General features: G+C 43.5%; 1 protein-coding gene across 4 annotated transcripts in view; it reads left to right on the forward strand.

Annotated features, from left to right (window-relative positions):
- Window positions 1-22,500, forward strand: part of Eip93F (Ecdysone-induced protein 93F) — a 440,165-nt gene that overhangs the window by 412,360 nt on the left and 5,305 nt on the right. For all 4 annotated transcript variants that reach the window (XM_045735941.2, XM_045735942.2, XM_069308191.1 and 1 more), the window contains exons 2-4: window positions 15,057-15,241; window positions 16,489-16,866; window positions 20,494-20,690. In XM_045735941.2, coding sequence (XP_045591897.1) covers window positions 15,057-15,241; window positions 16,489-16,866; window positions 20,494-20,690 — 760 coding nt within the window. The remainder of the gene's footprint in view (window positions 1-15,056; window positions 15,242-16,488; window positions 16,867-20,493; window positions 20,691-22,500) is intronic.

A 22,500-nucleotide genomic window follows, 5' to 3' on the forward strand; every position in this document is an offset into this window, starting at 1 on the left:
ACGAAAGTACTTAAGGAAATTCCTGTTTCATTTTCCTCCGTGGTCTGACATTGTCATATATATATATATATATATATATATATATATATATACTGCATATTCTGTGTTGATTATTTTCTTGTTTAGGTCTTCTATCCCTCTGACGAGTGTTCTTGTATCTTGGTTTAATTGCCAGAGGATTTATCCAAATGTCATCTTTGTTCGAGCTAAACTAAATGAATAATTAACTGTAGAATGTATTACACTAATTAATTATAAGTTTACGCAACGTTTCGAACCTACGTGGCTTGAAATGGTGATGGGACTAAATGATGTTTTACATTTAGTTACTTTGAACAAAAAGGTTCCAAGTAGCACGGGCTATGGTGAGCCCGTAAGTGGAGGCTTTGTTATGGAGCTGGTGGAGTTAGTGCAGATCTCTAGGTCTTCTAGTACTCCAGGAGGCCGCCCTATACGATATAAATATATACAAAATATACAAAAAGATATAAATTATATATAAATACGATATATTGCAGTAAAGGAATATAAGTCAGGTTTTAGGTTTATAAGTTTGCTCCAAACTCTGAATATTTTGTTAATAGATTTACAAGTCCTATATATTCTTCTTCCTCAAGTTCATAGGACCAATCTAATGGATACAGTTGATAGGGGTAGAGAGGATAGTCATTCCTTCAGTAATGTATTATCTTCATGAAAGAACAAGTAACCCACCTATCTTCCCAGGAAGAAGTTCATCTACATCACGCTAAATATTTCTTGAAACATTGATATATATATGTTGACCAGACCACACACTAGAAAGTGAAGGGACGACGACGTTTCGGTCCGTCCTGGATCATTAATTCTTTCATATTAGTGGAGGGTTTCTGTTGGGTTTTCCTGTGGTTTAAACTGCATTTTTGGTCTGTGGCAATTTCTATTTTGGCGTGGAGTTAAGTCCTTCTTTAACCATCACTGTGTGTTGGTAAGACGGTGTTCTCTCGCGCTGCTGGACAGCCAAATTGGAAAATAGGCTGCATTTTTGTTAATAGGTAATCAGCACCAACAGTCAGGTGGATCTGGACACCAAGGGGGGATGGGGGGGGATGGTTCACACACTGTAGTTGGGTGCTGCCACACACATACACACACACACACACACACACACACACACACACACACACACACACACACACACAGTTGACTGACAGTTGAGAGGCGGGACCAAAGAGCCAGAGCTCAACCCCCGCAAGCACAACTAGGTGAGTACACACACACACACACACACACACACACACACACACACACACACACACACACAGTTGATTGACAGTTGAGAGGCGGGACCAAAGAGCCAGAGCTCAACCCCCGCAAGCACAACTAGGTGAGTATACACACACACACACACACTACTGTACTCAGCTTAGACTCAATATCTGTAACGATTCAAATACTTATTTCAGCCAGTTGTGTGTGCTGTACTCCGAGGCGCTGGAGACTGAAATATTAAACGAGAAAGATACAAATTACAAAATGTTTATGTAATGTGTAAGAGGAGTGGCTGGGGTGGGGGGGGGGGGATACAGCCGTCCGTATTAACCCCGGCTTATGTGATGGCTGTAACGCTCACTGTACCGGGTAGCAGACACAGCCTGGTGGATCCACTCGTGTTGTACTGGAATACCAGGTACGTTCAGGGCGTTCTCCTTGTGGGCTGATGCGTTCACGTACATGCATCAACACGTTCACAATGAGAGTTCGACAGATGTATAATAATCTACATGTGAAAAAATATTAGAGTGGCTGGTGCCAAACCTGCACACAGAAATAACACCACGTGAGACCAGAAGACATGGCAGGATGTGCAGAATACCCCCGTTGAAGAGCAGAGGTGCAACAGGTACTCTGAGAGAGAACTATCAACATCAGAGGCCCGAGACTGTTCAACACGCTTCCACTACACATAAGGGACATAACTGACCGACCCCTCACAGTGTTCAAGAGAGAACTATCAACATCAGAGGCCCGAGACTGTTCAACACACTTCCACTACACATAAGGGACATAACTGGCCGACCCCTCACAGTGTTCAAGAGAGAACTATCAACATCAGAGGCCCGAGACTGTTCAACACGCTTCCACTACACATAAGGGACATAACTGGCAGACCCCTCACAGTGTTCAAGAGAGAGAACTTGACAAACACCTCCAAAGGATACCTGATCAACCAGGCTGTGACTCTCGCGACAGGCTGCGAGAAGCTGCCTGCAACAGCCTGGTTGACCAGACAACCAACCATCTAAACTAGCATCCACAATTCCGTGGAAATATACACTCTATTCACCCGGGATGTATAGGTTTCGAACCCTATACCCCACGAGTGTGAGGCCGGCCTGGAAACCGGTCCGCGGGGTCGCTTATCCCCGGAACCAACAACAGGTAGTAAAAAAGGAAATAAAAAGAGTGGGAAAGAGGGGGCGGGGGGGGGGGTGATAGCACAAATACAACAGTCACCCGTGTGACTGTCTCTGTATTTCAACACTTTCCCGTTTTTTAATTTTTCAAAATTTGATTGTTGCTTAATTAATTTTTTTTTTTTATAAAAACCCGAGTGAGTGTCAGCTGGAGTTTAGACGCCTGAGGGCACCAGTATTTTTCTGTCATTAAAAATGTACATTGTGCGCATTTTTTGTCTAGTTCAAGCCAACGGAATATCAATTTTTTTGTGTACACTATTTTTTGGCATAACCTACATGAGATAATCTTGTGTTGTATGATGCTGTATGATGTATGAGAGAGTTGTATGTTGTATGAGAGAGTTGTATCATGCTGTATGATGTAGGAGAGAGTTGTATCATGCTGTATGATATATGAGAGAGTTGTGTGATGTATGAGAGTTGTATGATGCTGTATGATGTATGAGAGAGTTGTATAATGATGTATGAGAGAGTTGTATGATGTATGAGAGAGTTGTATGATGTATGGGAGAGTTGTATGATGTATGAGAGAGTTGTATGATGTATGAGAGAGTTGTATGATGTATGAGAGAGTTGTATGATGTATGAGAGCGTTGTATGATTTTGTTGGTCTGTTTTGAAGAGTGTTTTGGGATTAGTGGTTCCGCTATGTCTTAGTTGTAACTCATTGTTACCCTTCAACACCTCATTGTACTCTGCCTCTGCCGGGAATCAAACCCGGGGCCCCTAAGAATTACGACTCCAGAACATTGACCGCTCGGCCGCAAGGACCTGGGTACATGTTGAAACACAGATGTAGTAACAGTCCTTACACCACTGCTCTGTACCCCAGGGCACAGTCCTGGCACCACTGCTCTGTACCCCAGGGCACAGTCCTGGCACCACTGCTCTGTACCCCAGGGCACAGTCTTTGCACCACTGCTCTGTACCCCAGGGCACAGTCCTTGTACCGCTGCTCTGTACCCCAGGGCACAGTCTTTGCACCACTGCTCTGTACCCCAGGGCACAGTCCTTGTACCGCTGCTCTGTACCCCGGGGCACAGTCCTGACACTGCTGCTATTTCTCATTCTCATCTCTGATATAGACAAAAACCACTTAGTCACAGCTTCGTGTCATCCTTTGCAGATGATACAAAAATCAGCATGAAAATTGTCACTATAGAAGACACTGAAAGACTATAGACAGATATTAATACAATCTTCGATTGGGCAACTGAAAATAACATGTTTAACTGTGACAAGTTTAAGGTACTGAAGTATGGTGGAAACGAAGAAGTTAAACGAAACACAGGATACAGGACACAGGGTACAGGACACAGGGTACAGGACATAGGGTACAGGACACAGGGTACAGGACACCTGACATTTAGTGAACATAACCGAGCAAATATAGCGGCGGCGGCGGCGGCCAGGACAATGATAGGATGGATTATGAGAACGTTCACATCCAGAGACCCAACAGTAATGTTAATACTATTTAAATCACTGGTGCTGTCCCGTCTTGAGTACTGCTCAGTACTCACTTCCACCTTCAGAGCGGGAGAGATCTCTGAATACAGAGAACATATTGGGCACGCATAGACACGGTAAAACATCTAAATTATTGAGACCGTCTCAAAGCTCTCAAAATATTAGTGGACTCTTTGGAAAGGAGACGAGAGAGGTGTTAAATAATATATATATGGAAGATACTGGAGGGCCAGGTCCCTAATTTACACAGTAGAATAACACCATACTGGAGCGAAAGATACGGAAGGAAATGCAGAATAGAACCAGTGAAGAGCAGAGGTGCCATAGGTACAATCAGAGAACACTGAACATCAGAGGTCCAGTGAAGAGCAGAGGTGCCATATCTTGAGGTTATCTTGAGATGATTTCGGGCTTTTATTGTCCCCGCGGCCCGGTCCTCGACCAGGCCTCCACCCCCAGGAAGCAGCCCGTGACAGCTGACTAACACCCAGGTACCTATTTTACTGCTAGGTAACAGGGGCATAGGGTGAAAGAAACTCTGCCCATTGTTTCTCGCCGGCGCCTGGGATCGAACCCAGGACCACAGGATCACAAGTCCAGCGTGCTGTCCGCTCGGCCGACCGGCTCCCTTAGGCACAATCAGAGAACACTGAACATCAGAGGTCCAGTGAAGAGCAGAGGTGCCATAGGCACAATCAGAGAACACTGAACATCAGAGGTCCACAGCTGTTCAACAACCTCCCAACAAGCATTAGAAATATTGCTGGAACAAAGGTGGATGTATTCAAGAGGCACTTAGATAAGTTCTTGCAAGAAATGCCGGACCAACCAGGCTGTAGTGGATATATGGGCCTGCGGGCCGCTCCAAGCAACAGCCTGTTGGACCAAGTTATCACAGCCTGGCCTCAGGCCGGGTTCGGGGGAGTAGAAGACCTCTCGAAACCCTCTCCAGGTATGTTCCAGGTATGCAGTAAACCCAAGGAAATAACACTGGTAAACTGTGTAGGACAGCACATACATTAAAGATATAGACGTCTGGGATGCTCTCGGACGCAGGTTCGAATCCTCGTCACGGCCCTTGTGGATTTGTTCATCTATAGCTCTATCTTGAGGTTATCTTGAGATGATTTCGGGGCTTTAGTGTCCCCGCGGCCCGGTCCTCGACCAGGCCTCCACCCCCCAGGAAGCAGCCCGTGACAGCTGACTAACACCCAGGTACCTATTTACTGCTAGGTGACAGGGGCATAGGGTGAAAGAAACTCTGCCCATTGTTTCTCGCCGGTGCCCGGGACCACAGGATCACAAGTCCAGCGTGCTGTCCACTCGGCCGACCAGCTCCCTGAGATGAATACTGTGTATGAATCTCTCACATACCGATGCTTTCACACATAATTTGATATTCTCTTTAAGGCTCTTTATTTTATTATATATATTTTATAGATATTTTATAATAATTTTTATTCTAAAGAATGTGTGTACAAAGAATGTAAGAATAATGTATAATTGTGAGGACAGGAGTTAGACTAATCAACTCGTTCTCTTACCAATTACGTCGCTTTTCGCACGTATGCGTCACTCAGGCTAAAAATCGACGTAATTCAAAATGAAATCGGCTCGCGAAAATTACTTACTGTCCCGTTTTCTGTTTTGGGTCCTCTGGCTTAGGCTGTTAGGTTAGGTTTGGAGAGGAAAATTTCCATTAACGGTTTTCGTGAAGTTTTGAGGCCATAGGAAACCTTCCTGCCCTTAACTTTAACTTCCTGTTTAAAAAAAAAAAATCCAGAATTTAATTGGAAAATAAATTTCCATTTTTATTTACGTCGATATTTGGCTGTAGTACATATGAGCGAAAAGTGACTTAATTTATAAGGCAGGGCGTTTTGGGGCAAATTTTGATTTTAGATCAAAATTATTTCAAGGTACAAAGGGGTCAACAATACTAAAATAAAACTAAGTTATTAAAATTGAAAAAATTCAAAAATATAATAATAAAGCAAATTAATACAATAAAAGGATACTTAAGGATGAGAGGCGTAGATTATTACATTATGTAGTCAGTAATTCTAACAATAGTACAGTAGTTTATTTATATAAAAAAAAATCATGGTAATACTAAAGATTAATTTCGAGAAACCTGTGGAACATAACGGTTTGTAACAGAATAATTATGTTAATGGAGCAAACACTTAAAAATAAACAAAGATCCAAAAGGGACACGAGTAAACCATTTAATAAATTAAATGCAATAATTAGATGACACTTAATGACCGAATTACATGACAGTTCATTCAATTTTAAGACAAACACAAAAACATATTAAAAGGGAAAATTAGTCATATGATAATAATTACATATTATATATTTCTTAGTCTCTTTTAAATTGGTTGGGAGACATAACTTTTAATTATATTTGGAGTTCATTTCACAATCTGGGTCCCCTTGATTTGCATTTTATTTCTGCCTTGAGTCTCACTCAAGGAATATCAAAGGTATATTTATTTTTCGTGTGGTGATCTTCTTGAGATGATTTCGGGGCTTAGTGTCCCCGCTGTGGGAAAAACCTGCCGGGATTGATATGAGAGGAGTACTACCAGGGACTTGTACTGAACTAAATTAAAAATTACTGTCTGCAATTTAAAGCACCTGCTGGATACCTACTTGATAGGGTTCTGGGAGTTCTATTACCCCCAAAGCCCGGCCCGGGACCAGGCTTGACTTGTGAGAGGTTGGTCCATTAATTCAACTAAAATTTCTAGCTAGGGTCGTAAATCCTAGCTCCTCTTTTCCTAATGACAGATTGTGGGCTGTAAGGGACAGGTGGGGTGAATGAATTAGTTTATAGAAGTTCCAGTCTACCTGCAGACAGGGATTCTCACTTCAGCTTGTATTTTATACAAGGATAAGATTTAATAAATTCAGTTCAATGACTGAACACTGGCTTTGTTTAATTCAGAGATTTAAACATACATAGTCTAGCCTAGCACCATAACTATTAACAGCCAATATATTCTTATACTATAAACAACAATTTAAATTGTATAAGTATGATAAATGACCTTAAATGTAGTCTAAGTACTAAAATTATATTCAATTAAATGAACTTATATGATAACTTAAAAAATAACTAAGCAAGCAATTGTTAACTTAATTTATATATTCAAGTATAAATGCAGATGGATTTATATTCACTTTATATGATGAGGTACAGTCAGCCTGACTGAATCTTTTCCCACACCATGGACGCTCATGAGGTCTTGTTTATTTATTGTGACTGAATCTTTTCTTACACAATGGACTCTCATGAGGTTTAGTGCTTGGATAAAGATTCAACTGCTGCACTACAATATTAATAAATTTACTGAAATATGAGGTGTTGCCTCGCTTTATAACTGACAGACAGACTTATAGGATATTAAAGTCATACAAGCATACAATTGGCCAATTAATATACTAAAATAACCTTCAATATACTTCTCTGAATGCCAGAGTGCCTGTCTGACAGTGTGCCAGACTTGATAACTCTCTTGTCGCGAGTTTAGGCACGATATTTTATATAACAACTTTGTTGTAGATTGTTATTGTAGCATTGCTACGTGATTCTTATTTAACTGCGGTTGCAGCAGGATGATAATGGAGGTGGTGGCAGTGTCACTGTGTGCTCCACAATACACTCTTATTTTATATAAAGGTTCTAGGAATTTTCCTTGTAGATATTGTCCAGGTACTCCCCCAGTTCTAGAGAGTGTTCACTGGTGATAAAGATAATTCAATAAGGTGTCCTGAGCTATGTAATGTTCGCTAAGGTACCCTCACACTAGTTCACTGTGTTGTCAACAAACACGTAGTGCCGCGGGGTGTGGTGGCCGCTTTTTGTTCCCGAGATGCCCCTCCCTCTCCCTTGAGAGGAGGTAGCTTTCAATGAATATTGATTGATTATTTATACTGTCTAGACGTATGATTGAGATAAGATGTGATTATAATATAATTAGATATAGGATTTAAAAATTATAAGTAGTACTTGATAGTACCACTGATTCTTATTAAGGATTCGATTTATAATCCCTACCGGAAATCAATTAATGTTCCAAAAGTTTTTTAATTAAGAAATCCTTCTAGAAGCTTCTGGATCCTTGAGAGATCATGCACAAAGTCATGTAGGCACCTATAGGGCCCCTATGGTGTACGTGATCATAGACATTTGTCATCTAGGATCAAGATGTATAATGACTCTATTGTGATTCTGATATAATTTTGATATGATATACATATGATATATAAATAATACATTTCTTAGATGATAATATTGATATAGTGGGTAAAATTTCCCACACCCGCGGCCCGGTCCTCGACCAGGCCTCCACCCCCAGGAAGCAGCCCGTGACAGCTGACCGAGAGTTCTATTACAGCGTTCTAGGAAGCGCTTAAGGTCTGGATTGGCATTTCAGTTCATAGTTGTATAGATATAGAAAAAGCTTGAGAGTATGAGCAGAGCTTTGATATTTAACATGTTCAAAGATTTTAATATAGGAGCAGAGTGGTGTCTGAGACAGGAATTTGTCATTGTTCTAACTGATGAGTTTTGTTGAGTAATTATGGGTCGGAGGTAAAGGGTGAGTGATTCCCAGGTTCAGATACCATAGGTGAGAAATGGATAATGAGTGAATAAATGAGTTACTGAGGCGAGGTACATAGTGTCTGACTTTGAAGAGAATGCATACACCTTTTAAAATTATTTTTGTTATCTGTTGTATATGGCAATTTAGTTTATCAACGTAAACACAAAGGAACTTCCTCTCTAATCTGCTCATAATTTGGGTATTGTTAATTCTTAGATTAATTTGATTGTTGACTAGTTATCAAACAATATGTAAAACATCTTAGCAATGTTAAGGACAAGTCTGTTAGTAGTTAACCAGAAATAGACTTAATTTAGTACAATATCCACTGTGTCATTTAGAATAAGTGGGTTAGCATGGGTGAAAATGAAGATTATGTCATTAGCAAATAGAATTGACTTCAAGTGTTGCATCGTATTAGGAAGAGGAAGCCGGTCGGTCGAGCGGAGATCACGCTGGACTTGTGATCCTGTGGTCCCGGGTTTGATCCCAGGCGCCGGCGAGAAACAATGGGCAGAGTTTCTTTCACCCTATGCCCCTGTTACCTAACAGTAAAATAGGTACCTGGGTGTTAGTCAGCTGTCACGGGCTGCTTCCTGGGGGTGGAGGCCTGGTCGAGGACTGGGCCACGGGGACACTAAAGCCCCGAAATCATCTCAAGATAATGTGATTTCATTATTATTAGGTTTCAAGGGGGTTCTGGGTCAGTATTTCATCTAGGAATTATGTATTTTAGGGTTTGGGTTCTATCGAGTAGATCCTAGCTCCTGGGCCCCGAGCTGTGGCAGTGGGGCGACTTATCTCGGAGTGGTTTTTCAGGTATTAAGTCTTATAAATTTTCAATAATGAGGGTGCTGAGAATGGTTGAGAGGGAGGGTTGAATGGGAGGGAGAGAGGGAGGGTTGAATGAGAGGGAGAGGATTGAGTGGGAAGGGGGAGGGTGTGGAGAGGGAGAAAAGGGGGGATTACTGATGGTCCAAACTACCTTGTTGTTAGGTAAAGTTAAATTATCCGACAAGGCAGTTGTCACCGCGGTGATGAGATGGGGAGAGTGTGTGTGTGTAGGTCTTCCCCTCTTTGCCTACCTTCCCTTTCCCCTCACCTTCCCTCCCCCGGTTACCTCCATGTGAGGGGAGGGTCCAGCAGGTGAGGGGAGAGCATCCAACAGGTAATACAACGCTAAGGCTCAGACTCCTGGGTCAATATTCACGCTGGCAGGAGATTTGGATCTTGTTCTGCCTGTAGGGGCCGGCTGGAGGGTTCAAATAACCCAAACAGGTTCAGAAACCTGCACAACCAGATGATTGACAGTTGAGAGGCGGGACCCAATAGCTGAACCTCAACTCACTACCAGGACCAACAGATAAGCCTGGCGGACCCATCAACCAGCAACAAAGTTGAGTGATTGATTTGCAACATTTTCCGGTTAGATTTTAGGGCTGAAAATGGCGCGTTCGGCGCTGGCTTCGGCGTCAGAAGCTGTTGGGCGTCTTCCCGGGCTTCACATGTCACTCGAACACGTTGCCGTAAGACCGGGATTGACTTCCGCTACGACCTTCGTTCGAGCGCCTAGGATTAAAAAAAAGTTCTGACGTGAATGGAGAGTGAGAGGGCGCGGTTTCCGGCGCTGGCTTACCCCGGGTGTAGCCAGGGGATGGTAAGCTGTATGTGTGCCCCCCCCCCCCTACTCTAGAGGACTCGTGTAGAGGCCCAGGGAGTGAGGACCCAGCATGAGGGAGTGAGGACCCAGCATGAGGGAGTGAGGACCCAGCATGAGGGAGTGAGGACCCAGCATGAGGGAGTGAGGACCCAGCATGAGGGAGTGAGGACCCAGCATGAGGGAGTGAGGACCCAGCATGAGGGAGTGAGGACCCAGCATGAGGGAGTGAGGACCCAGCATGAGGGAGTGAGGATCCAGCATGAGGGAGTGAGGATCCAGCATGAGGGAGTGAGGATCCAGCATGAGGGAGTGAGGATCCAGCATGAGGGAGTGAGGACCCAGCATGAGGGAGTGAGGACCCAGCATGAGGGAGTGAGGACCCAGCATGAGGGAGTGAGGACCCAGCATGAGGGAGTGAGGACCCAGCATGAGGGAGTGAGGACCCAGCATGAGGGAGTGAGGACCCAGCATGAGTGAGGACCCAGCACGAGGGAGTGAGGACCCAGCATGAGGGAGTGAGGACCCAGCATCACTCGTCGCCCGGGCAACGACTCGGCATCAGGTAGCCAGGGCCACGGGGGGGGGGGGGGGCAAGAACGACCCTTCCTAATTCCCATTTACCAGCCCGACTCTCGCCCTTATGATCACCGGACTTAAGGGCCACTCTCCCTCGCTCTCGCGACCCTGGCACTCGCCTCTCTGGCACTTGTTTCTGTCTTAATTTGGAAGAAAGCTGAATGGTTCTGCTTTGCTTGTTCCAGGTAGTCGCTCCTGGGGGGGGGGGGCGAGTGATAGGGGGTCGGTTGTGGGGTGGAATGGTTGGGGGGGGCAGGAATAGTGAGGTTGGAGTGCATGAAGGGAGAATTAAGGGTATCTTAAGGTTATCTTGAGATGATTTCGGGGCTTTAGTGTCCCCGCGGCCCGGTCCTCGACCAGGCCTCTACCCCCCAGGAAGCAGCCCGTGACAGCTGACTAACACCCAGGTACCTATTTACTGCTAGGTAACGGGGGCATTCAGGATGAAAGAAACTTTGGCCATTTGTTTCTGCCTGGTGCGGGAATCAAACCCGCGTCACAGAATTACGAGTCCTGCGCGCTATCCACCAGGCTACCAGGCTCCTAAACTGTGTGTGTGTGTGTACTCACCTAGTTGTGTTTGCGGGGGTTGAGCTCTGGCTCTTTGGTCCCGCCTCTCAACCGTCAATCAACAGGTGTACAGGTTACTGAGCCTATTGGGCTCTATCATATCTACACTTGAAACTGTGTATGGAGTCAGCCTCCACCACATCACTTCCTAATGCATTCCATTTGTCAACCACTCTGACACTAAAAAAGTTCTTTCTAATATCTCTGTGGCTCATTTGGGCACTCAGTTTCCACCTGTGTCCCCTTGTGCGTGTGCCCCTTGTGTTAAATAGACTGTCTTTATCTACCCTATCAATTTCTCTGAAAATCTTGTACGTGGTGATCATATCCCCCCTAACTCTTCTGTCTTCCAGCGAAGTGAGGTTTAATTCCTGTAGTCTCTCCTCGTAACTCATACCTCTCAGCCCGTGTGTGTGTGTGTATGTATGTAGCATGTATGAGATACAGGAAATAGATGAGTTGAATATAATTGATGCCATTTAGTGGCATAAAAAATAATAAAAAAAAATGAATGAGCTGATTCGGTGATTAATTGTCTTTTCAAATAGTTCTTCAGTATTTACTATGTGTGTGCCTGCTGGATTGAACTGTTAGCTCTTGGACCCCGCCTCTCTAACCATTGGTTGTGTAAAATGAACACACACACACAGCCCAGGAAACAGCCCGTAGCAGCTGTCTAACTCCCAGGTACCTATTTACTGAAAGGTGGACAGTAGCATCAGGTAAAAAGAAACTTTACCCATTTGTTTCTACGTCGACCGAAGAATCGAACCCGGGCCCGCTGGGCTGTGATCCCCGAGCACTGTCTGCTCGGCCGCGAGGACCACAGGAGGGCCAGATTCACGAAGCAGTTACGCAAGCACTTACGAACCTGGGGTCAGATTTACGAAGCTACGAAGCTGTTACGCAAGCACTTACGAACGTGTATATCTTTACTCAATCTTTGACGTCTTTGGTTACATTTATTAAGCAGTTTACAAGCATGAAAACTTGCCAATCAGCTGTTGTTATTGTTATAAACAGCCTCCTGGTGCTTCGGAGCTCATTAACTGTTTAATAATTGGAAACAAAGCCGCCAAAGATTGAGAAAAGATGCACAGGTTCGTAAGTGCTTGCGTAACTGCTTCGTGAATCTGGCCCCAGGTTCGTAAGTGCTTGCGTAACTGCTTCGTGAATCTGGCCCCAGGTTCGTAAGTGCTTGCGTAACTGCTTCGTGAATCTGGCCCCAGGTTTGTAAGTGCTTGCGTAACTGCTTCGTGAATCTGGCCCCAGGTTCGTAAGTGCTTGCGTAACTGCTTCGTGAATCTGGCCCCAGGTTTGTAAGTGCTTGCGTAACTGCTTCGTGAATCTGTCCTCTCCTTCAGCGGCTTCTTGAAGATTTCTTCCGGGCGGTAGTTAATGTGGTGTTGTGAGTGGGCAACCTTTCCTGTGTTTCTGAGGGGGTGTAGGTGGGTGATGGTGGGTGTAGGTGGTGATGGTGGGTGTAGGTGGTGATGGTGGGTGTAGGTGGGTGATGGTGGGTGTAGGTGGTGATGGTGGGTGTAGGTGGTGATGGTGGGTGTAGGTGGCTGGTCTATATATAGGTGGGTGAGAGAGGGGGGGGGTGTCGAGGGAAGTGTGAGAGGGACTTGAAAAAAGGTAAAAAAGGGCAGGTGGGGAGGGGGGGCGTGAGGGGGAGAGGGGGGGTTAATGGGGGGGGGGGATTGCCCCCCAGGATGTGTAGTATTGACAGCCATCATTGCCGTAGCAACCACTGCCTCTCTCTCTCTGCCCCCCAGGCGATCCCCTCTGTCTCTCCCCCCCCCCACACCTGTCTCACACACCTGTTCCCCGACCCCTCACACCTGTACCTGGCCCTCACACCTGTCCCCCGATAACCTACACCTGTTCCTGACCCCCCACACCTGTCCCCGACCCCCCACATCTGTCCCCGACCCCCCACATCTGTACGCCGACAACCTACACCTGTCCTCGACCCCCCCCCCCACACCTGTCCCCCGACCCCCCCACACCTGTACCTGGCCCCTCACATCTGTCCCCCGATAACCTACACCTGTTCCCTGACCCCCCCACATCTGTTCCTCTACCCCTCACACCTGTACCTGGCCCCCCACAACTGTCCCCGACCCCACACACCTGTACCCCGACCCCTCACACCTGTCCCCGACCCCCCACACCTGTTCCCCGACCCCCCACACCTGTTCCCCGACCCCTCACACCTGTCCCCCGACCCCCACACCTGTCCCCGACCCCCACACCTGTCCCCCGACCCCCTACACCTGTCCCCCGACCCCCTACACCTGTCCCCCGACCCCCCACACCTGTCCCCCGACCCCCCACACCTGTCCCCCGACCCCCCACACCTGTCCCCCGACCCCCCACACCTGTACCCCGACCCCCCACACCTGTACCCCGACCCCCCACACCTGTACCCCGACCCCCCACACCTGTTCCCCGACCCCCCATACCTGTCCCCCGACCCCTCACACCTGTCCCCCGACCCCTCACACCTGTCCCCGACCCCCCACACCTGTTCCCCGACCCCCCACACCTGTCCCCGACCCCCACACCTGTCCCTCGACCCCCTACACACCTGTACCTCATGTAAACAAGTATGAGAGGTTTTAGGAAGCACTTAGGGGTAGTGAGAGATCACAGGAGTCGTGTGAGAGAGATCACGGGATTACACTGCAGTGAACAAGATGCTCCGGGGGGGGGGGTTGTGGTGCAGCGAGGGTCATGAGATACGCGGAGAGTGAGAGAGAGAGAGAGAGAGAGAGAGAGAGAGAGAGAGAGGGGGGGGGGAGGGAGAGAGAGAGGGGGGGAGGGAGAGAGAGAGGAAGGGAGGGAGAGAGAGAGAGAGGAAGGGAGGGAGAGAGAGAGGAAGGGGGAGAGAGAGGGGGGAAGAGAGAGGGGGGAAGAGAGAGGGAGGGGGAGAGAGAGGGAGGGGGAGAGGGAGGGAGGGAGATTGAGAGGGGGAAGGTGACGGAGAGAGAGTAACCTTACACTTAACGGTATTTAATTCCTGTGGCACTTTATTGAATCAAACTCCCAACCAAATATATAATTTTGTTTAGTATACTAGTTGAAATCTTCATCTGTTTCGCCTCTTCTCATTTTTGCATCGTCCATAATCATTGACTTACAAGTCTCTAACGATGTAGTTAAGTCGTTTACGTTGATGGGGAATAGTGTCCAAGATCTTGTTTATTGGACTCTGCTTGTTACCTTATGCCAAGGTCTCGGAGTGGTCATTAGAGGCAGTCGTTAGTACTTAAGGGGCTGGCTGGCTGGCTGGCTGACTGGCTGACTGGCTGACTGGCTGACTGACTGACTGACTGACTGACTGACTGACTGACTGACTGACTGACTGACTGACTGACTGACTGACTGACTGACTGACTGACTGACTCACTCATTCACTAGACGAATTCCTTCGTCAAAAAATCCCAACGAATTGAAGTTGCTTTCCTTAAAGAAACTGGAAACAAGAAAACGACATTTAAGATAATTCAGGAACCTCGCAGCACCCTCCACAAGAAAAGCTGTTTGATATCTTGGGTGATCTGCAGTGCTAAACTATGGCCTGAAACTGAGGGATGAGGAGGGAGGAAGAAGTAGTTAATGCAACACAAACTCCCCACCACAACATTGTTTTTCCCCTGTCCATTGCGTCTCACTGACCCATTACCTTGTCTCCCACAGGTTTAGAACGCGTCCTAGAGGAGCTGATGGGTGAGTCAGCCTGGCTAAAGGTGCGGTCAGACCTCTATCCGGATCCTGCAAGCCCCTCTAATGTCCTGGTGCCGTCTGAACGCGACCATCCTCAGGACTGGGACCCCGTCGCTTCCTGCTTTGTCTGCCAGGGCGTCGAACGCACCTCTTCCCTGGTACGTTTAAGCTTGGGCCCCTGTTGTCTCAGCTTGCAGATGATGGGTCACAGTAACGTGGCTGAGGTATGTGGCTCGTGGCACAATCGACTTGAGAATGGTCCAGGACGGACCGAAACGTCGTCGTCCCTTCACCTTCTAGATCTGGATGGATCAATGTGGATCTGGACAACATTGTCTCACCTTGTTTCCCTCGGTCTGAAGAATTGATTTTTCAATTACCATCGACAGTAAAAAGAAACATAAGAAATATTGAGAAAATTCGTGTTAGAATTGTTAATCTCACTTTTTCAGTCATATTTAACAACACATGTTTACAAGAAAGACTGCTACCAAAGTATAATATATATATATATATATATATATATATATATATATATATATATATATATATATATATATATATATATATATATATATATAATATGCACGGCCACAACAGCAGCCTAACTCTCGGGGTAATCATTTACTGCTAGGTAAACAGAGGCATTAGATGAAGAGAAACGAACCCAACCATTTCTGTCGAACCCGGGATCCCCGATTGTGAGCAGAGAACGAAGCAAATTGTAACCATTAGTCATGAAACCAACAGACATGATAAGCGCCTAATGCTTATTTTCCCATGCAGAATCATTGCGTCTTTCCAGATATATATTATTCTACATTTACTTGGAGTGATCGGAACATCGATAGCCTTGCGTCTTGCAGGGTCTGAGTTCGATTCCCCGTCGCGTCATTAGGCTTGTCGAAGTCGCTGGAGTCGATTTGGAGTATCACGAGGAGACGAGAGAACAGTCTTTTTAAGAAGTAATTTCGATGAATTAAATAATTTAGTCATACCTTAAGGCTTAAAGTTCACTCTGCCATACTTGTATATCTTATACTTAAAAACTTACAATCTACAAATTATATGTAAGTTATCTTTATTACTATTATGAATGTTTTAGCTATCGTCAGATTTTGGGTATAATTAATCTTAGTTGCTTTGTTTACTGAGAGAAATTATCAGTAAGATATAATGTTACTGTGTACAAAATATGGAGCCGGTCTGATGCATGATCTTACAATCTACAAATTATATGTAAATTATTTTTATCACTACTTTATTATGAATGTTTCTGCTATTGGCAGATTTTGGGTATAATTAATCTTAAAGTTACTTTGTTTATCGAGAGAAATTGTTGGTAAAATATGATGTTACTGAGTACATAATATGGCAGCAGATCTGATTCACGATGTGTTTACAGGCGGAAGCTTCCACTGAGTCCGACACTGCCAAGACTGGGCCGCAAGACTCCCCCAGGAGAAGATCGGCGTCCCCCGCCATGCTGGAGGATCTCACGCCCAGCACCCATCACCACGATGCTACAGAGGAGGTGACGGAAGCCACCCTAGACCTGTCCACCCCTCGTTCTCCGTCCGCCCCCACCTCGTCGTCCATCTCTGGGGGTTTCATCGCTCGGCCCTACCTCGGGGGTGTGGGACGGGGCATCGGGTCCCTGGGTGTCTTGGGGGGTGATGTGGGGCCCCGGCTGCCCCTGGACCTCTATACGGCCAATCTTCCCCCACATCTTCTTCCCTGGATTCTGTCCTCCCATCTCCATCAACTCGCCAGAGTCCATCAGGTCAGCACCCGGCCTCTATGAAATTGAAATAAGTTTATTGAGGTAAAATACACACAAAGGGATGAGGTAGCTCAAGCTATTCTCACCCCGTTCAGTACATCGTGTTAATACATAGACACACATCACAAACAACGGGCTCTATGGGGCCTTTGCGTGAGCATGATATAGCCTCAGCCAAAAGTTTTCACTAGAGGCCAATTGGCAGCCATATGTTAGCTCTGTAATGGCAGTTAGAGCTATGACAGTTAGCTCTTTAATGTAATGTTCATATTAGAGACAAAACCACAAATGTTGATATTCGTCAATGGTAACATTTTCTGGTTTAAATTACACCGTTTTTCGAGTTTAAATTATAATATAAACTTTCTCAGTCACCATTCTAAGTTGTCTATAGATCCTCGCTTGTGAAAATTATTCCATTAAACATTAGTTGCTTTACGATTTACAAGGAGTCAATTGTTTCTATGGATTACTTAAAATTTCGTCTTGAATCATTTTTATCACTAAAATAAAAAAAACTGACTTCAAATTAGTGTTTTTCAACATGTTCCACGATTCTTAAGCATGACTTCGGCAATATTATATATATATATATATATATATATATATATATATATATATATATATATATATATATATATATATAATATATATATATATATGTCTGAGCGGGTGGTGGAGCGGGTTAAGGCGTACCTGTTATGCCAGTTGCTGGAAGGCTTCTGTGCTGGCTAGGGTTCGAGTCTCCTGGTGGGAAAGTGTTCTAAAGTTATATATATATATATATATACGTATATATATATACATATATATATATATATATATATATATATATATATATATATATATATATATATATATTGGAACTTGGAACAAAAGTTCCAAGTAGCACGGGCTATGGTGAGCCCGTAGTGAACTGTGCTGCTTGTAGAAAGATTTATCTCTTATGTAGGCGTATGAGCAGGAGCAATATCTTGAGAAGTTGAATCCTTTTATTTCAACGTTTTGATGCAACACTAAAGTCTTAAAGACTTCTTTAAAGTCCAAAGAAGTCTTCATCATCATCGACAAAACACAGAGATCAAATATTTTTAATAACAAAATTTGTTAGTGAATATAAAACGAAATTATAGCAGTATCTATATACAGAAAAAAAAACAGAAATTGCCATAAATAAATTTTAGGCTAAAGAAGTCTTTACAATAGTAACGAATGTCATGAAGACACTTTAAAAAGTTAAGATCCATCAAGTCCTAATAACGATACGAAGCTTTTACAAATAAACAAATAAGATAAACAAAAAACTTAAATAATAAATTAATTTCTCTAACAATAAATCACAAGATTCCAGTAAAAATTGAAGGAAAAGCTAGACACACTTGGATGCCACTTCTTCCTGTACTGACGTCAAGAACGAGAGAGAGACCCCAACAAGAGTGATACCAGACAGATTACTCACGACAATTCGACGAAAACTCAAGAGAAATTCGAGGAAATTGATATTTACTTCTACGTATATTTTCCCTGTGTTTCCCCTTAAGCTTAGTTTTCTTTAATTGGTGTCAGTTGTAATAGGTTTTGGTCATATTTTTGTTGCCATTTCAGTTTTTTATATCACTACAGGGGCCTGATAGCTGAGTAGAGAGCGCTCTGGGCTCGTTATCTTAGGGTCCGGGTTCGATTCCGGGTGATGGCAGAAACAAATGGGCAGAGTTTCTTTCTCTCATGCCCCTGTTACCTAGCAGTAAATAGGTACCTGGGAGTTAGACAACTGTTACGGGCTGCTTCTTGAGTGTGTATTCACCTATTTGTATTCAGCTATTTGTGCTTGCGGGGGTTGAGCTTTGCTCTTTCGGCCCGCCTTTCAACTGTTACTAACTACTATTTTTTTTCCTCCATACACACACACACCCAGGAAGCAGCCCGTGATTGCTGACTAACTCCCAGGTACCTATTTACTGCTAGGTAACAAGGGCATCAAGGTGAAAGAACCTCTGCCCATATGTTTCTGCCATCACCGGGGATCGAACCAGGACCCTAGGTCCACGGGTCTAGAACGCTGTCCACTCGGCTACCCAGCCCCCCCATGTATGTGTGTGTGTGTGTGTGTGTGAAAACATTTTTTAGTAGTTAATAACAGTTGATTGGTTGACAGTTGAGAGGCGGGCCGAGGAGCAGAGCTCAACCCACGCAAGCACAACTAGGTGAATACAGGAAGATGTGACATCTAAGTGTGTGTACATTTTCCTTCGTTTTATTGAAATATTGTGATTTTGCTTTAATTATTTATCTTTATTGAAGTTATTTCTTGTCACTTTTTTATTTTTAGAAGCTTCGAATATTTATTTATTTTATTATTTATTTGTATACAAGAAGGTAAATTTTGTTTGTGAGAGTTGATAACATTAATGCTCTTACATTCTTGCAAAGTCTATATTAGTAAGACTTAATGTGTCTTGACTTTTAAAGTGTCCATGAGATACTTCCTTACCGTTACAAAGGCTTCTTTGGTCTTAAGTTTTTAATGACAATTTCTGGTTTAATTTCGTATTATAAGTAATACTTCATTGTGACGAGGGACACGTAGCCTGTGTATATATTACGCACTCGACCAGTACTCGGGTCTACCCGTTATTTTGGTCGACCTGGCATCATTCTACCAAAAATAAATCCAAGAAAAGTGCCATGAAATAACGAGTATAAATGGACGGTCCCAACATATTTCAGCAACACATCCCTTCTCTGTCTCTCTATGTGTGTGTTTTTAGCACATGTTCGGATTGATTTTGAGTAAGTCAATGCTTAGTACATTGAACCAAGTGGGCTATATTCCTCCTTGTGGGATGCCAAGTTGCATTAGTTTCACTTTTGTAGCCTTGGAACAGTGTTGAGAGGACTTCCGGTTGGTGAGATAACCTCCTACCCATTGTAACTATTGTCCACGTATATATATCCATTCTAGCCAATTCATACAAGGTAACTTCCTTGTTAGCAATATCAAAGGCATGTTGGAAAGCAAAAAAAGATGTGTTTTTGTGCCCTCTATCTCCATGGAGAGCGTTAAAGGTTGTGATGAAACATAAACCTCCAAGTTCGTATTGCATAAATGTCAATTTAATCTGTCGATAAATTTTGCAAAGTGATCCATATTGCAAGTTGGGTATAAAATCAAATAATTAAAACTAAATATTATACCACAGGATTGTTTTAAATATGTCCCAGTTACAGTGATAGGCTGTATTATTTTTCACGTAGCGCGATTACAGGCTAGGCTTCATGTTAGAATAATGTCCTTCATCTGAATTAGATTTTCTGATTACGTCGTATAACATTACTCTAAAGGTTTGCACTGTGACCCCTCTAAGTCTTACCCTCTGGCTAAGTTATTTGTCAAGAGTTAAGAGGCTTCAAATGCAGCTTTTGCGCAATATGATTGATTCCACCTGATGAATTATGAGAGATGGTACCCAGAGATTTTCTTGGTATTAACCCTGTGCAATCTTAGTGTCAGTCAATTTAGTGTCTTATCAGTAATACTGACGAGAGAGGTTCTTTATTGAGCCGATCGTGAAGGAAAACTTGGAGAGTTTAATTTGATTGATTGGTGACATGTTTTTTTTATACCAGGCGCAACAGGAGCAGTCTGAGATGAGTCTGGAAGATAAGGAGCAGCAGCCTTTGGATCTTAGTGCCAAGTCTCACCTGTCAAGTATCAAGCCTGAATTAGGCACCCTCGCTCACACCACTACCGCCAACAGCCCGCTCTTCCATTATGACACTGTCAAGCCCCTCACCCCAGTCGATGCCAAAATTACGTCAACCAGGTAAAGGTTTCACAGTATTTAACACATGAGGTATTTTGCCTGGTGTTAGAGTACGCGGGTAACTAATTACTCTCGATGCAATACGATTATTGCCTTTAAGTGTATCATTAATGATATGTAACGTAACACGGCCAAGATAAACTAATTTATAAAAATTTTCGTTGTTACGGAAAGACATTGACAAATAATTTTAGACATGTCTCATTGAATATGACCGCATATTCTGTATTTACTATCTTCTGATTTAGGGCTTCTATCCCTCTAACTATTTTCTTAGCATCAGGGCTTAGCTGAAAGAGGAGTTCCCCAAAACTCGTTTTCGTAATTTCAAGGTGATGAAAAGAAGTGAATTACTATAGAATGTATTATACAATTTGCACAACGTTGTGCAAATTGTATAAATAAGTGTAATACATTCTATAGTAATTCACTTCTTTTCTTCACCTTGAAATTACGAAAACGAGTTTTAGAGAACTCCTCTTTCAGCTAAGCCCTGATGCTAAGAAAATAGTTAGAGGGATAGAAGCCCTAAATCAGAAGATAGTAAATACAGAATATGCGGTCATATTCAATGAGACATGTTTGAAAGAAAACCTGCTGCCAGTATACACCAAATAATTTTAGGTATATGTGTATTGGCCCGATACAAATTATAGTACAAAGGTAAGTTATGAAAAAGCTTACTTCTCCAATATATATGAATTATATAATAAGTTTGAACATTTTACATCTCAAAATATATTCAGCTTATACGTATATTTATTCCTGTGGCAAGTTAATGCATATTACATACTGCAGATGGCAAAGATCGTCCCTTTATTTTGCAAGTCTTCAAATGATTGGCAGAAATGCTATTTATGCTCAATTGCTTCAGAAAGAGTTCAATAACCATGATAAAAACTCGTTTACAGCTGCATATATAATTCCTTTAGTTTGTTCACTATTCAACATTTAGAGATCTTATTTAATAGTTTGCTTCATGTTGGACTTGTGACTATTGAGCTTGAAACAATTGAACTTGCGACCACTATAGACTTAGTAGTATATCTTGTGGTTTGAATATTTTTTTGTAAATATGTATGTTTATATATATATATATTAATTTATTTGTATTAGCATTATTTTTTGCACATTGTACCCACTTGTTGTCCCATAACTGTGCCAATGCCATTCACATAACTTTAAGTTAGATTATCAATGCCAATTATTTATCGATTTCGGACACTTAGTAACTAGTAGAAATAACTTACCTTGAGTCTAGCCTCTTCCACAGCCTTCACCATCATTTATTTAACACTACTACTAACTACCTTACGGGCTCACCATTGCCTGTGCTACTTGGAACTTTGTGTTCCGAGTAGCTGAAAAAACATCTAACTACCATTTACTTACGTGAAGAAGTGTGGAAATCTCTGGAACGGAATGAGAATCGAACCAGCGTCCGGAGTACTCCCAGACGCGGGCCATAATTTGGAAGGCATTGCCTTCTGGGGCCAGATTCAGAAAGCAGTTACGCAAGCACTTGCGAACCTGTCCATCTTTTCTCAATCTTTGGCGGCTTTGTTTACAATTATTAAACAGTTAATGAGCTCCGAAGCACCAGGAGGCTGTTTATAATAATAACAACAGTTGATTGGCAAGTTTTCATGCTTGTAAACTGTTTAATAAATGTAACCAAAGCCATCAAAGATTGAGGAAAGATGTGCACGTTCGTAGGTACTTGCGTAACTGCTTCGTGAATCTGGCCCCTGTCCATCTTTTCTCAATCTTTGGCGGCTTTGTTTACAATTATTAAACAGTTAATGAGCTC

Source organism: Procambarus clarkii, chromosome 6, assembly GCF_040958095.1.
Source record: "Procambarus clarkii isolate CNS0578487 chromosome 6, FALCON_Pclarkii_2.0, whole genome shotgun sequence".
In the NCBI taxonomy this organism is placed as follows: domain Eukaryota; kingdom Metazoa; phylum Arthropoda; class Malacostraca; order Decapoda; family Cambaridae; genus Procambarus; species Procambarus clarkii.